The following is a 15,312-nucleotide window of genomic DNA, read 5'->3' on the forward strand; positions in this document are numbered from 1 at the left end:
ATCACAGCAAGCCTTTCCAGGTTCAAGCCATCGGGGCATGGCGGACACATGGATGAGTGCAGACCCCAGCCACCCCTTGTGCCTTGACAGACTGCACAAAGGTCTCCTAGACCTCTTCCCTGGCCAGTGCTCCAGAAAGCCACTATCCATAATCAGAGTCAGCACAAGATGGAGCCATTCTCCACCCATCCTTGACACATCTCTGTTTGTGTACACTGCCCAGCCCCTGTGGTGATTCCAGTCCTTCTGGCCAGGGGTGTACACCATAGCCCAGTTCTGCACATTCCATACCATGGCCTGTGTTGCTGCTTTGCCTATGTCTGAGCAAAACAAGTTGCCTGGCCATACAGTACAGTCACAGGGAAAACATTAGGTCAAGCCACCAACACCCCTTTCCATTTTCTGCCCAGCCGCTTAATCTGAACTTACACTAGGGAATTTCTTCCAAAGTATTAATCTGCTGTCTCAGTATAAGGTAGGATTCCACTTATAAATTTTTACTTCCATGTAAAAAGTCCGTAAAAATTATTTACAGATTAAATAAAAGAATAAATGAGGGCTGGGGACATAGCTCAGTTGGTAGAGTTCTTGCCTAGCATGTATGAGTCCATGGGTTCAATCCCCAGCATCACCAGAAAAAATAAATAAATTAATTAATTAATTAATTTACTACGGGCCTCAATGAGTTCCTTTTTTTCCATCAACTTTCCCTGATTCTGTTTATTATGAAACTGGGGCCAAAATATGTGGGAAGTCATAGCCATTCATTTTTCTTTCTCATAATATGACCAAATTTGGTAAATCATTAAGATCTCACTATTCAGTCCTTCTTCAAAATGCTTCTGAAATTCAACTCATGGCATCATTGCCATTATCATCCTAGTAAAGACTTTTCATCATTCACACTTTTGGAATCATAACTTCACTATATACACCTATATGCACATAGACACATGTGTATACAGAGATGAATGTATATTATATCCACAGATGTATATACATGTATGCAAATATGTGATATATACATACATGTATACATTTATCATACATATATACATATTATGTGTGTGGGTATATATATAATATCAAAAGACAAACACTGCCAATTATGAGGACATTATCTTTTTCTCAGGTATCAAATTTAGGAATGAAATAATTCAATGTGCACACACCAAAAAACAAAATGTAAAACTTACTGGTTGACCTCCCCACCATCTATGATTAAATTTCTCTCGTCCTCGAAGATGGAAAGTGGCATCAAATACAGGATCATACATTGAATTGCCAACAATTCCATGAGATTCTGGATACAGACCCTTTGTATAGAAGCAAATTTATTACTAAGACAATAATACAATAATCCACATATATGAGTTCTATATTGTTTTCTTATCACAGAAGGTTTTTAATGATATTTAATTTTCAAAATCATATGAGGTACTTTTAACCTTTACTGTGTGTCTGCCTGAGCAAACAGGCATCAAGGCTAATTACTAGCCATTTGAGAAACTTAACATGACTATAAGAATTTCAATATCTGGATTTTTAACTATTATAACCTGATAGAATTTTTATTACTTTAGTTTGAAATTTATACATGTGCCCCCAAAGAAGGCACATGCATACATTTCTAACATTCTTTTCCATTTTTCTTAGTTCTATTTCTTCCTCCCAGTCAACAAAAAACAATAATAACAGAATGATAAGTAAACTGTGTAATTAAAACAGAAAACAAGATTGAATTTGGAGTACCCAAAACTTAAAACAGTGCAGCTCTGAAATCAAGATTTTTATTTGCAAATTCAAAAAGTAAATACAAAACTCTCAGGTATTTGAGAGAAATTTAAGGTATGTGTTTAGATAGAACTGAGACTGAAGAAAGGCTTTAGTTTTAAAGTTGCAATGAAGCTCAGGCCCTACAAAGTTGTAAAAGGCATTTGCTGCGAATTACTGAGGCAGATAAGATGGCAAACAGTCTCTGAACACTGAGGAACATGTTTAAAAAATCTCCCCTTGAAACCATACCAAGATTTAATCAAGACCTTTGAATACGTATCATTAGAAAAAACACTTACGGTGGCCAAAGTGTATAAGTTAGGGAAGGTTTTTGTCGGGTACACAGGCCTCATGTAGGGAGAATGTGTCCCACAGGACCCTGGAAAGAAAATTTCAGATTTTTGGACAAGAGAACCAACAGGAATCACTTCATATAAAATCCACTTTACAAACAAAGAGATGTGTTACTTTCATTTTTTTTTTTTATTTCAGATAATAAAATACATTTAAAACAATGCATTTATAGACCTCAAAGCCCACAGCAGAACAGATACAGCAGAGATGAGACCATGCAGTCGGGAAATCACTTACTTAGTTTTTCGATGTTAGGCATGACCTTGCTCCCTTTCTTCATGTAGGATGCACGGAAGCCATCCACAGAGAATATGATTAATGGAGGACGAACAAACCTTAAACAGAAATATGTTAAGGCTAGAAAAATTATTTCCACGGGGCATTACTTCTACTCACTTTCAGTAACTGAAACCAGTAACTTCCAGGAAGAATCTGTACGGGAGGATGCCTGGATGAACCTGAGCTTCCAGCCACATAACACCTGAGGTCACTAAAGTCCAAGGTCAAATGACCAGCCTCACAAGGACCAAAGGAAGGGACTTAACACCCAATTTCCCTTAATGTACTTCTCCACTGCTACTTCTCACCTCACAAACAGGGTTATTACATAATATAAGAACACAGCTACATACTTTACATTACATATAAAAAAGCAGGTTTATTTGCATCAGATATGTAGTCTCCCATTTACCACCTGGAAAACTCCTATTCATTCTTTAAAACCTGGCTCAGTTTCCTCTTCTATAATGTTAGTTGTTCACACTTCTGAGTTCCTTTAATATTATTAATTCCTACCTCTTTCTTCATTCATATATACATTATTGTACATGATATTGCAATGATCTGTTAATAGATTTCTCTTCCTTGCTAGTTCCAAAGCACAGTTGTATCTTATTCCTCTTCCTATTTTGTGGGCCCAAAGTAAATAGTTATTAAATACTTTAATGAATGAATGTAAAATCAACAGCAGTAGCACTCCTACTACTATATCTAAGCACTTATAAAAATTCCTTTAAGTTAAATTATAATTTCAGAATAGTTCAAATTATGAAAACCTCTAAAAGGTATCGGAGTAAAGGAGTAGACTACTCATCTACCCAGGGTCGTATCTTATGAAATGGTTCTTTATCAAACTTGAGAATACTAAATAAAATTTTGCAGAATTATTGGTAATAGTTTAAAACTCGTTGAGCAAGTATAAGTTTGTGTTTACTTGAAGTCACATCATAAAGAAGACATAGTTCAAATGAGTCAACATACAAAGCACTTAGAATAGTGCTACATAAACAGGGTTCACTGTTATCATTTACTAACAGACTGCTCTTTGCTCAAAAATAACGGAACACATTTTAAACAGTCAAAGAACCGTTGCCATGTATTCTATAAACCCAAAGATGTTCAAATGTCTCACTAAGGTTAAAAAAAGAGGAAAAAGTAAAAACATCTAAACTCTTAAATTCTATGTCCCAGGCTGTGCCGCCCAAAACAAAACCATATTTAAAAACCAAATGCATTTTAGTGCCTTTCTTGGAAATGTATTGTCTGCTAAGCATGTTAAAGGTGTGTGAACTCTCCGTGGTTTCCTGGAAGGTGCCCCAAGGTGGGCAAGCTTGAGCTGAAGGTGTCACCTGGGATGGCTGTCCCCCAGCAAGGCCATACTGCCATAGTTCATCAAATCTCTGCCTCACCTGCTAGGACACCTTCCAGGGTGATCCTTTTAGAAGCTATATATTTTCCCTCTTTCTTCCCCCTTCCCTACTCCCAGGAAAGGGCAAAACCAGAACTTGAGGGGAAAATACTGAAAAAAAAAAAAAAATTCCTGCCTGAAATATTTCCTTTTTCAGTGATATTCAGGTGACTTTGTCAAACTTTCAGCTGAGGGGGAGGTAGGGGATAGACAGACTCCATACAAGTGACAAGAAATATATCAAAACTTCCCTTAAGCAGTATGAAATGACCTTCTTTATCCCTTCTGACTAACTTTGGCTTGAAGTCCACATTATCTGAAATAAGGATGGATACTCCAGCTTTTTTGCTGAGTCCATGTGCATGGTATGTTTTTCCCCATCCTTTCACCTTTAGTCTATGGGTATCTTTTTCTATGAGGTGAGTCTCTTGCAGGCAACATATTGTTGGATCTTTCTTTTTAATCCAATCTGCCAGTCTATGTCTTTTGATCGATGAATTCAGGCCATTAACATTCAGGGTTATTATAGAGATATGATTTGGTTTCCCGGTCATTTGGTTCATTTTTTAAATTTTATTTATTTATTTGTTTGACACAACTTGTTTCCTCCTTTATTTGACAATTCCTTTAGGATAATTCCTCCCTTTGCTGATTTGCTTCTTTGTTTTTCATCTCTTCCTCATGGAATATTTTGCTGAGAATGTTCTGTAATGCCGGCTTTCTTTTTGTAAATTCTTTTAGCTTTTGTTTATCATGGAAGGATTTTATTTCATCGTCAAATTTGAAGGTAAGTTTTGCTGGGTATAAGATTCTTGGTTGGCATCCATTTTCTTTCAGGGCTTGAAAAATGTTGTTCCAGGCCCTTCTAGCTTTTAGGGTCTGGATTTTCATACTGCTTAAGGGAAGCATAAATCAGCAAGATATAACAATCATAAACATCTATGCCCCAAACAGTGGCTCATCCATGTATGTCAAACAAATCCTTCTCAATTTCAGAAACCAAATAGACCATAACACAATAATACTAGGTGATTTTAACACACCTCTCTCACCACTGGACAGATCTTCCAAACAAAAATTGAACAAAGAAACCATAGATCTCAATAACACAATCAATAATTTAGACTTAACGGACATTTATAGAATATACCATCCAATCAAGAGCGAATACACTTTCTTCTCAGCAGCACATGGATCCTTCTCTAAAATAGACCATATATTATGCCACAAAGCTAATGTTAGCAAATACAAGAAGATAGAGACACTACCATGTATTCTATCAGATCATAATGGATTGAAGTTAGAAATAAATGAAAGAGTAAAACACAGAAACTATTCCAACATCTGGAGATTAAACAATATGCTATTATATGATGAATGGATAACAGAAGATATTAGGAAGGAAATTAAAAAAGTCTTAGAGGTAAATGAGAACAAAGAAACATCATATCAAAATCTCTGGGACACTATGAAAGCAGTACTTAGAGGGAAATTTATTTCCTGGAGCGCATTTAATAAAAGAAGTAAAACTCAACAAATAAACGACCTAACACTACAGCTCAAAGCCCTAGAAAAAGAAGAACAGAACAGCACCAAAAGTAGTAGAAGACAGGAAATAGTTAAACTCAGAGCTGAAATCAATGAAATTGAAACAAAAGAAACAACACAAAAAATTGACAAAATAAATAGTTGGTTCTTCGAAAAAATAAACAAAATTGATAAACCTTTAGCCACACTAACAAAGAGAAGACGAGAGAAAACCCAAATCACTAAAATTCGGAATGAACAAGGAAATATCACAACAAACAGGATTGAAATACAAAACATAATTAGAAGCTATTTTGAAAATCTATACTCCAACAAAATAGAAAACTTTGAAGGCATCAACAGGTTTCTAGAGACATATGAATTGCCTAAACTGAACGAGGAGGACATAAACAATTTAAATAGACCAATTTCAAGTACTGAAATAGAAGAAGTCATCAAAAGCCTACCAACAAAGAAAAGTCCGGGACCAGATGGGTTCTCAGCCGAGTTCTACAAAACCTTTAAAGAAGAGCTCATTCCAATACTTCTCAAAGTATTCCATAAAATAGAAGAGGAGGGAACCCTCCCAAACTCATTCTATGAAGCCAATATCACACTGATACCTAAACCAGACAGAGACTCATCAAGGAAAGAAAATTTCAGACCAATATCCTTAATGAACATCGATGCAAAAATTCTCAACAAAATTTTAGCAAATCGCATACAAAAACATATTAAAAAGATAGTGCACCATGATCAAGTTGGTTTCATCCCAGGGATGCAAGGTTGGTTCAACATCAGGAAATCAATAAATGTAATTCACCACATTAATAGACTTAAAGTCAAGAATCACATGATTATTTCAATAGATGCAGAAAAAGCATTTGATAAAATACAGCACCCCTTCATGCTCAAAACACTAGAAAAAATAGGGATAGTGGGAACATTCCTTAACATTGTAAAGGCCATCTATGCTAAGCCCATGGCTAATATCATTCTAAATGGTGAAAAACTGAAAGCATTCCCCCTAAAAACTGGAACAAGGCAGGGATGCCCTCTTTCACCACTTCTATTCAACATCGTTCTTGAGATTCTGGCCAGAGCAATTAGACAAACCAAAGAGATTAAAGGGATACGAATTGGGAAAGAAGAACTCAAACTATCCCTGTTCGCTGATGACATGATTATATATTTAGAGGAACCTGGAAATTCCACCAGAAAACTCTTAGAACTCATAAGTGAATTCAGTAAAGTAGCAGGTTACAAGATCAATGCCCATAAATCCAACGCATTTTTATACATAAGTGATGAATCTTCATAAAGAGAAATTAGGAAAACTACCCCATTCACAATAGCCTCAAAAAAAATAAAATACTTGGGAATCAATCTCACAAAAGAGGTGAAAGACCTCTACAATGAGAACTATACAACACTAAAGAAAGAAATTAAAGAACACCTTAGAAGATGGAAAGATCTTCCATGTTCTTGGATAGGAAGAATTAATATTGTCAAAATGGCCATACTACCTAAAGTGCTATACAAATTCAATGCAATTCCAATTAAAATCCCAATGACATACCTTACAGAAATAGAGCAAGCAATTATGAAATTCATCTGGAAGAATAAGAAACCCAGAATAGCTAAAGCAATACTTAGCAGGAAGAGTGAAACAGGGGGTATTGCAATACCAGATCTTCAACTCTACTACAAAGCAATAGTAATAAAAACGGCATGGTATTGGTACCAAAATAGAAAGGTAGATCAATGGTATAGAATAGAGGACACGGACACAAACCCAAATAAATACAATTTTCTCATACTAGACAAAGGTGTCAAAAATATGCAATGGAGAAAAGATAGCCTCTTCAACAAATGGTGCTGGGAGAATTGGAAATCCATATGCAACAGAATGAAACTAAACCCATATCTCTCACCATGCACGAAACTAAACTCAAAATGGATTAAGGACCTCGGAATCAGACCAGAGACCCTGCAGATTATAGAAGAAAAAGTAGGTCCAAATCTTCACCTTGTTGGTCTAGGATCAGACTTCCTTAACAGGACTCCCATAGCACAAGAAATAAAAGCTAGAATCAACCACTGGGATAGATTCAAACTAAAAAGCTTTCTCTCAGCAAAGGAAACTATCAGCAATGCGAAGAAAGAGCCTACAGAGTGGGAAAATATCTTTGCCAATCATACTTCAGATAGAGCACTAATCTCCAGAATCTATAAAGAACTCAAAAAACTCTACTCCAAGAATTCAAATAATCCAGTCGACAAATGGGCTAAGGAAATGAATAGACACTTCACAGAAGAAGATCTACAAGCAATCAACAAACATATGGAAAAATGTTCAACGTCTCTAGTAATAAGAGAAATGCAAATCAAAACCACCCTAAGATTCCATCTCACCCCAATTAGAATGGCGATTATCAAGAATACGAGCAACAACAGGTGTTGGCGAGGATGTGGGGAGAAAGGTACACTCATACATTGCTGGTGGGGCTGCAAATTAGTGCAGCCACTCTGGAAAGCAGTGTGGAGATTCCTTAGAAAGCTTGGAATGGAAGCACCATTTGACCCAGCTATCCCACTCCTTGGCCTATACCCAAAGGACTTAAAATCAGCATACTACAGAGATACAGCCACATCAATGTTCATAGCTGCTCAATTCACAATAGCCAGACTGTGGAACCAACCTAGATGCCCTTCAATTGATGAGTGGATAAAGAAACTGTGGTATATATATACAATGGAATATTACTCAGCCATAAAGAATGATAAAATTATGGCATTTGCAGGCAAATGGATGAAATTGGAGAATATCATGCTAAGTGAGATAAGCCAATCTCAAAAAGCCAAAGGACGAATGATATCGCTAATAAGTGGAGGATGACACATAATGGGGGGAGGGAAGGGTTAGTGTTAGGGTTAGAGTTAGGGTTAGGGAGGGGGGCAAGTATGGAGGAAGGAAGGACTGTATAGAGGGTAAAGAGGGGTGGGAGGGGTGGGGGGAAGGAAAAAAATAACAGAATGAATCAAACAACATTACGTAAATTTATGATTACACAAATGGTATGCCTTTACGCCATGTACAAACAGAGAAACAACATGTATCCCATTTGTTTACAATAAAAAAAAAAAAAAGAAATATATCAAAACTTCAAGATAGCTTTTGACTAATAGATTATTTGTAAGTACTCACAAGTTTGTAGGGAAAGATTTCAGTTTTATGGTGTGTATATCCATTAACCCTTTATTCTCTGTGATGTGTTACCAGTAATACATAAAATTTTACAATATTCATAAAATACACTTACCCTGCAGGACATTCTGGGGCCTTTATTTCTTCGCAGTCATCATCTACCCAATGTGATTCTCCTATAAGGAAAAGTGTTGTATGTTTTTCATGGAGTCTAGTTACGTGTGTCATCCAAAGCCTTGAAGCACACAGTCCCAGGATCTGTGTCCTGTGACTGGACACTTGCTTATGAAATACCATTTAAAATGAAATTCTGAAATAAAGTGTAATCTGGTTTGGCTTTTAAAGTACACCCATACATGGTGGGAAAGCTAAGATTTAATAACCTCAAGTGGTGTTTATTTGAGCCTTCAGAGTCTAAATGGTTTGTAGATTAAAAAAAAAAAGTCAGTGAACAAAATTTCATGTTTGTATCCCTCCAGAAATAAACTGTTTGGTCATTAGATGGAACATTCTTTTCTCTTCCACTGAAGATCTCAAAGCCATAAAAAGCATGACATAGTTCCCTTAAGATGGGGGAAGAGGCTTAGAATATACAGGGATGATAGATGGGAAATGATAATATAGGGATTATTTGCCAATGGATCTGTATATGACCTTGATTTTAGAGATGAAAACCAGTTTCACTCTTATCTTGCACCAGGATCTGACAGTATAAACCTAAGTCTTTCCTGAGTTATCCCTATCAAGAACAGAGAACAGAAAAGGGCTCATATTGAAAAACAAAAAACCTAGTCTTCTGTTTGTCCCCAGAGATTCATGGGGCTTGGTCTTAAAGGGGGTAGTGTTGAAGTGGTAGAACCTTTAAAATGTAGAGCTTAGTGGAAAGTAATTATGGGAGCACCAGCCTCAGAGAAAATGAATACAGGTCTCATAGGACTGGGTTAATTCCCACAAGAATGGGTCATCATAAGGAGCCCGGTGCTCCCCTGGTAGCACTTGTACCTACCATGTGATATGGTCCATCACTCGTGTTGTGATATAGCTAGAAAGACCCTACCAGAGGTCAAATGAGGGGACTGCCCAACTTTGAACTTTCAACCTCCAACACTGTGAGTTAAATAAACTTCTTATCCATATAAAGTATCCAGCCTCAGGTAGTTTGCTCTAGACACACACACACACACACACACACACACACACACACACACACACTAAAAAAAAAAAAAAGATTAAAAAAACTTTCTTTGGAGAAAATGAAATTAAAAAAAATAATTTGCCTTAAATTATTCTAAGACAAACAAAAATTGTATGTCTTAAAATTTGCAACCACTAGTACAGAAACATTGGAAATCTCCCTTGGTCAATAAGAATCTAACTACCAAACTACTGGGTAACTACTGTGCTTCTTAAAATGGGGAAGATTTACTAAACATGTAGTAAGCCAGGGCACCCATGTGGGCCTCATAAAAGTACTAAAACTAGAATATTAAACCAGCAAAAGCTTCTTTAATATTTAATAATTCAAAAATCAATAATACCTATGACTTTTTTTTTCCTTCATTTTTCTTCTACAAGCCTTTGTGGCTTACTGATACACTTACTGCATACCTAAAATTTCAAATTTCCCTTTTAAAGAAAGGGATATAAGGTCTTAATTCATCTAACACTTAAAAATAAAAGCATAATTGTTAGGGTAGTAGAAATTCATAATACAATAATTGCTGGGGTACGGGAAATTTTCCACATAATACCACTTTCTCACAACTACACCGCTAACACATTTTAGCACTGAATTGCTTCTTCCCTGAAAACTTTTAACAAAAACTCTTCATAAATGTTCCATATAAGTGACAGGGGAAAAGGATTTTGTTGAGAAACTAAAAAGAAACTTAAAAGCTATAGGTAAAGATTCTTGGGTCTTCCCATTAACATCTACAAGTGCTTGGCATGGTGCCTTAAATTTCTTAAAGACAAAAAGTGCATCTTTTATATTTTCTGTAGTCATTGATAGTTAATTATTATAATAAAAGGATAATATTCTGCCATCAACCATACCAAGAAAATACACATTCACGTAAGACTTTGGTATTTAACAGAGGCTGTGGGTGCCCTTGTTGTCTTTATCAGCTAGTACTCCCATCCCTAAGATCCATACAAAAGCCACTCCCTTGTGTCCCAAGAGTGAGACTCTGGGATTTAATTTTCAGAGCCATCAGTGGAACCGGCCAAGGTGAGCTCTACCTGTGTTCTCACTTCCGTCTCCTACCCCCACCTCCTGAACCTTGTTTCCCTTGCTCTTTCACATGGTTTTTTTACAAGGCCTACCCTCAATCAACTTCATGTCCCCAATTCCTATCTCAGGTTCTGCTTCTAGAAAAACATACCCAAAACCAACATGGAAAGATGAACAATCTCCTCATTATTGTAGTTCTAATTATGGAATTGTGTTTTATTTCCTTGCTACAAAAGAAAGAAAGAAAACTAAAAAATCTTTTAAAAAGCATAAAAATTTAAAAGGACAACTCCATTCCCTCCATTCCCACACCCATGACCCAGGTATATTCTGCAGCATTCAGAGGACCCTGGGGTATCTCCCGTTTTCATTCTTCTAGATCTCCAGCAGATCCCAAGACATGTACCTTTGCAAACTACTTGGTAATTAGTACAGCAGTCTCCCCTGAGCAGGCAGTCCTCCGAGCAGTGACAGGCGTTTTCCTCATTTCGGACTTCTCCACATCTGTCCTTAGTACACTCCCAGCCCCGAGCTGAAATCATCACAATAAAACACTTTCACTGCTGCATACAAACCAAATTAAAGAGGCCACAATTGCTTATGCGTTTCCAACAAAAAAAGAGCTCAAATCCCACATCATTTAATCTGCTTGTGAAATGTGAGTCAGCTTCAGGCCTAGAAGGTATTTGGAGGACTTACAGATCAGATGAATTTCTAGCATTTCAAGGCGGGGGACAAACTCAAAGTACAATTGACCTCCTTTGGAAAAAATGGAACCTGGAAAGGAAAGCAAAATCTCTCTCCCATTCCCCTATTGTCCTTAGGGACCCAACAAAATGCATGGTTTAAAGGTTAGTGATAGGGGTATCTATCATGGTAGAGATGATCTCTATAGCTCTGCTCGTTTATTTTCAGAAGTAGCTTTACTTAACTTTGATCAACTTAATTTAAATACAAGTAATAAGGCTGGGAATGTAACGTAGTGGTAGGTAGACTATTCCTAGCATGTGTGAGGCCTGCCTGTGATCTCCAGTACTGAAAAAATATTTTTTAAAATAAAAGCATCCAATGCTGAAAGGTCCTGGGAACCTCTGAAAGAAATATGAGCTTTCAGAGCCTAATTTTATACTATGTGTTTAGATTTTGCAAATGTGTATACACTTTGATCCAGAAATTTGTTGTTAGGAATTCATCTTAAGGGAAATAGAAAAAAGTATGAATGTACAAGTGGTATTCATTGATAAATTATTCTTAGAAGCAAAAGTTGGAGAAATATAAATGTTGATTACTCAATAACTTAAGTCGCAACACTTCATAGAACATAGACATTCAAAAGGATGATGTGGGGGCTGGGAAGATAACTCAGCTGGTAGAGTGCTTGCCTCGCAAGCACAAGGCCCTGAGTTCGATCCCCAGTACTGCAAAAAAAAAAAAAAAAAAAAAAGGATGATGTGGAGAAAGGTTTATGGGTATGGATACTCCAACACATGTGTTTACAAATGTATACCTGTATCAGTGCAAATATACACACACATATATGCCAAACACGTGCAGAGACAGAGAGTAATCAAGGTTTGTGCTGAACCATTGTACTTGTTTCTAGAACATGCTTGCGTCAGCAGTGAAGAATCTCAGAGGTTTTCTCCCTTGACTTTTTATTGTTATTTGATATTCTATCCTGCCATAATCAACATATATTGTATTTGTAGACAGGAGAATAAACTATTTTACAAAATGCTATTATAGTTCATCTTTATTACACCTGAGAGAACGGCATGAGTGACATTTAGAGAGAGCTAAGTTAGAGTCAGGGAATCCTTTAAACTTTGCAAGAAACTCTATAAGACTTTAGAAAGTTGACATAGCATGCCAAGGACAAAATACTCAAGGTAGGGTAAGCATTAGTAAAATCCTTAGTGCCAAGCAAACACAGACTGCTTATTTTAAATAATGTTTTGGAGCCAAAGAACTCTTCTGAAACATCTGTTTCATCCATACACTCCATTTACAATGGTCTCAGCATTTAAGTTTGCAGACCCACAACTAAGGAACCTGGGAAAAGTTCCAGAGGAAAGCAACAACAACAAAAAGAGGTGGCTATGTGCTTGGAAATGTATTATGAAAAGAATTAGCCTAATGAAACTCTTCTTATTTTGCAGGGGTGGAGGGGCACAAATCTGAATGAGTAAGGGAGCTGACGTTGATTTTCATATAAATCAAGGGCTATGGCTTAAGTAAAAGGGAACAGTGTCTCTGTTTCTAACAATATCGTTGAAAAGATAATCAATAACAGAGATATTATGAGTCAGACTTTTGAAAGGGTCATCCGTGCATAAAATTCTGAAAACAAGTAATAACTTGTCAAGAGAGCTGGGGAATACCTTTCTAGAGGTGTTCAGAACAGGGCTGACCACTGTCTTTCTTAGGTAGTTTGGGGTTCTTTGTCTGGAGGCATGGTGTTGAGCCCATAAAGTATCTCAAAAGTCCATCTGAAATGTTTACCTTTGAAAACACAGCAAGTAGGATGGAAAAAGTCCCCAAAGGTGCTTTTTCTCAACTAATGTGCACTCATGTGATAGCCTGTAGCTCTAGTGACTGTTCCACTATATGAGAAATAGAAAGAAATTTAGGAAGACTTAGAGGAAGATCTGAAAACGATCCAGGCACAAGACGCCAAATGGAATTCCATGACAGATTTGCATTTGTTCAGAAAACAGGGAATGACACCAGGGCAGATCAGCAGTCACTATATTAGAGGAGAGAAAACAAATGCTAGAAATCAGGCAGGTAAACAAAATTTTTTTAAACCCAAAATTTTAAGGAGGTGCACAATGTTGTCCCATGTACAAAGCCATCCACAAACACTTCTAAAACAAGCCTATGATGCCTACAGCTATAAAGAGCCTTTTTTGGCCAGGCCCAGTGTGCAAACAAATCATTCACACGGGATGTGTTCATCACGTGACTAACAGTCATTCAAGACACAGAACTGAAATCCACAGCTCAGATAAGCCAAAGCAGGGGTAACTCCAGGGTATCCAACATTACCCAGCCTCTAGGCCATCTAATGGAGAGAGAGAGGACACCAAAGCAACATACCTGTCTTCAAACAGAGCTCATCAAAATCGTGACAGCAACTGCTGTAACTCTTACACAAGTTGTCGCACCGACAATCAGGAGGTCCAACCTCTTGAAGTTCAAAGCATCTTCCCTTGCAAGATCCAGAGGTGTTGGTCCAGGGAGAGTCTGACAACACTGCAAGGGTCAAGAGGTAAAACAATGACTTAGGAAGGGGTTCATGACACTCGAAGAACAGCCCTGGGAAGCCATGCAGGATGGGGCTGTAGGCAGACCCTAGAGGAGAAGTCTGGCCCCATCGCCTGCCATGTGTGTACCCTGGACACATTGACACATTGCTGAACTTGCTGTGCCACTGTTTCCTCATCTGTCAAGTGAGAGGATCCATAAAAGTAACTCCAGATTGAAATGAGAGTTGAACAACCAAAGGAAAACATTTAGCAGAGTATCAAACCTATAGAAACAATAAAAACTGTTAGCTATTGGTTTCATTACTGTATATTATTATAAAATGTATGAGATTAGTTCCCCTGTAGAAATAATAAGGAAAATGAAGCCCAAATGTTCTGAAGACAGTCTGACTATATGTGATGGAATAGAACACTTTTACCATCTCTTCTCACCAAAAATCTATGCCACAGCCAGTGTTATACAAACCACAAGCTCCACAATCTCATCTTGTCAAGAACAAACCCTCTTATCAATATTTTCATGTGATAAAATTATAGTCTGAGCTGGGTGCAGTGACACAGGCCTGTAATTCTAGCAACTCAGGAGGCTGAGGTAGGAGGATCACAAGTTCAAAGCCAGCCTCAGCAACTTAGCAAGGCACTTAGCAACTCAGTGAGACCTTTTCTCCAAAAATATTTTTAAAAAGGACCTGGGATGTGGATCAGTGATTAAGCACCCCTGGGTTCAATCCTCAGTACCAAAAAAAAAAAAAAAAAAATTATAGTCCAAGAAACCTCAAATTTGGAAAAAAGAAAGAATTCAGTAAGATGAAAATTTCACAAATCATAATATACAAGAAAGATAAGTTTAAAAATTAAATGATAATTTCATTCACTGTAGTCCCTAAAAGATAAAATGTCTAGGTACAAATTTAATAACATGTGGAGCCTACATAAAGAATACTTTAAAGCTTTACAAAAAGACATTTCAAAGGGTCTAATTACATCAAAATTCATACCATCTTATATGTAAAAATATCAATATAAAATTATTAAATTAATATAAAAATATTAAGTTTTCCTAATATAACTAAAGGTTCAATGCAATCACAATAAAAATATCTAGAGTTCTTGAAACTTGAGAGGATAAAAAAGGTATATTTAAAAATAAATATATGAAAATAGAAAAACACCAAAGAGGAAAAGTAATTTGGTAACTAGACAGAAAAATATATTCTGAAGTTAAATAATTAAAATAGCTTGGTACTAGAAAATAAGT

The 15,312-nt window shown here is 36.7% G+C and overlaps 1 protein-coding gene across 1 annotated transcript in view; it reads right to left on the bottom strand.

Annotated features, from left to right (window-relative positions):
- The window catches only part of ENPP2 (ectonucleotide pyrophosphatase/phosphodiesterase 2), a 110,949-nt gene that overhangs the window by 53,634 nt on the left and 42,003 nt on the right, over positions 1 to 15,312 (bottom strand). The window contains 6 exon segments of the mRNA XM_079140682.1: positions 1,197 to 1,316; positions 2,076 to 2,155; positions 2,368 to 2,465; positions 8,668 to 8,728; positions 11,192 to 11,317; positions 13,885 to 14,040. Of these exon segments, the coding sequence (XP_078996808.1) occupies positions 1,197 to 1,316; positions 2,076 to 2,155; positions 2,368 to 2,465; positions 8,668 to 8,728; positions 11,192 to 11,317; positions 13,885 to 14,040 (641 nt within the window).

The sequence above is a fragment of the Sciurus vulgaris genome, assembly GCF_902686455.1.
Source record: "Sciurus vulgaris genome assembly, chromosome: 1".
Taxonomy (NCBI): domain Eukaryota; kingdom Metazoa; phylum Chordata; class Mammalia; order Rodentia; family Sciuridae; genus Sciurus; species Sciurus vulgaris.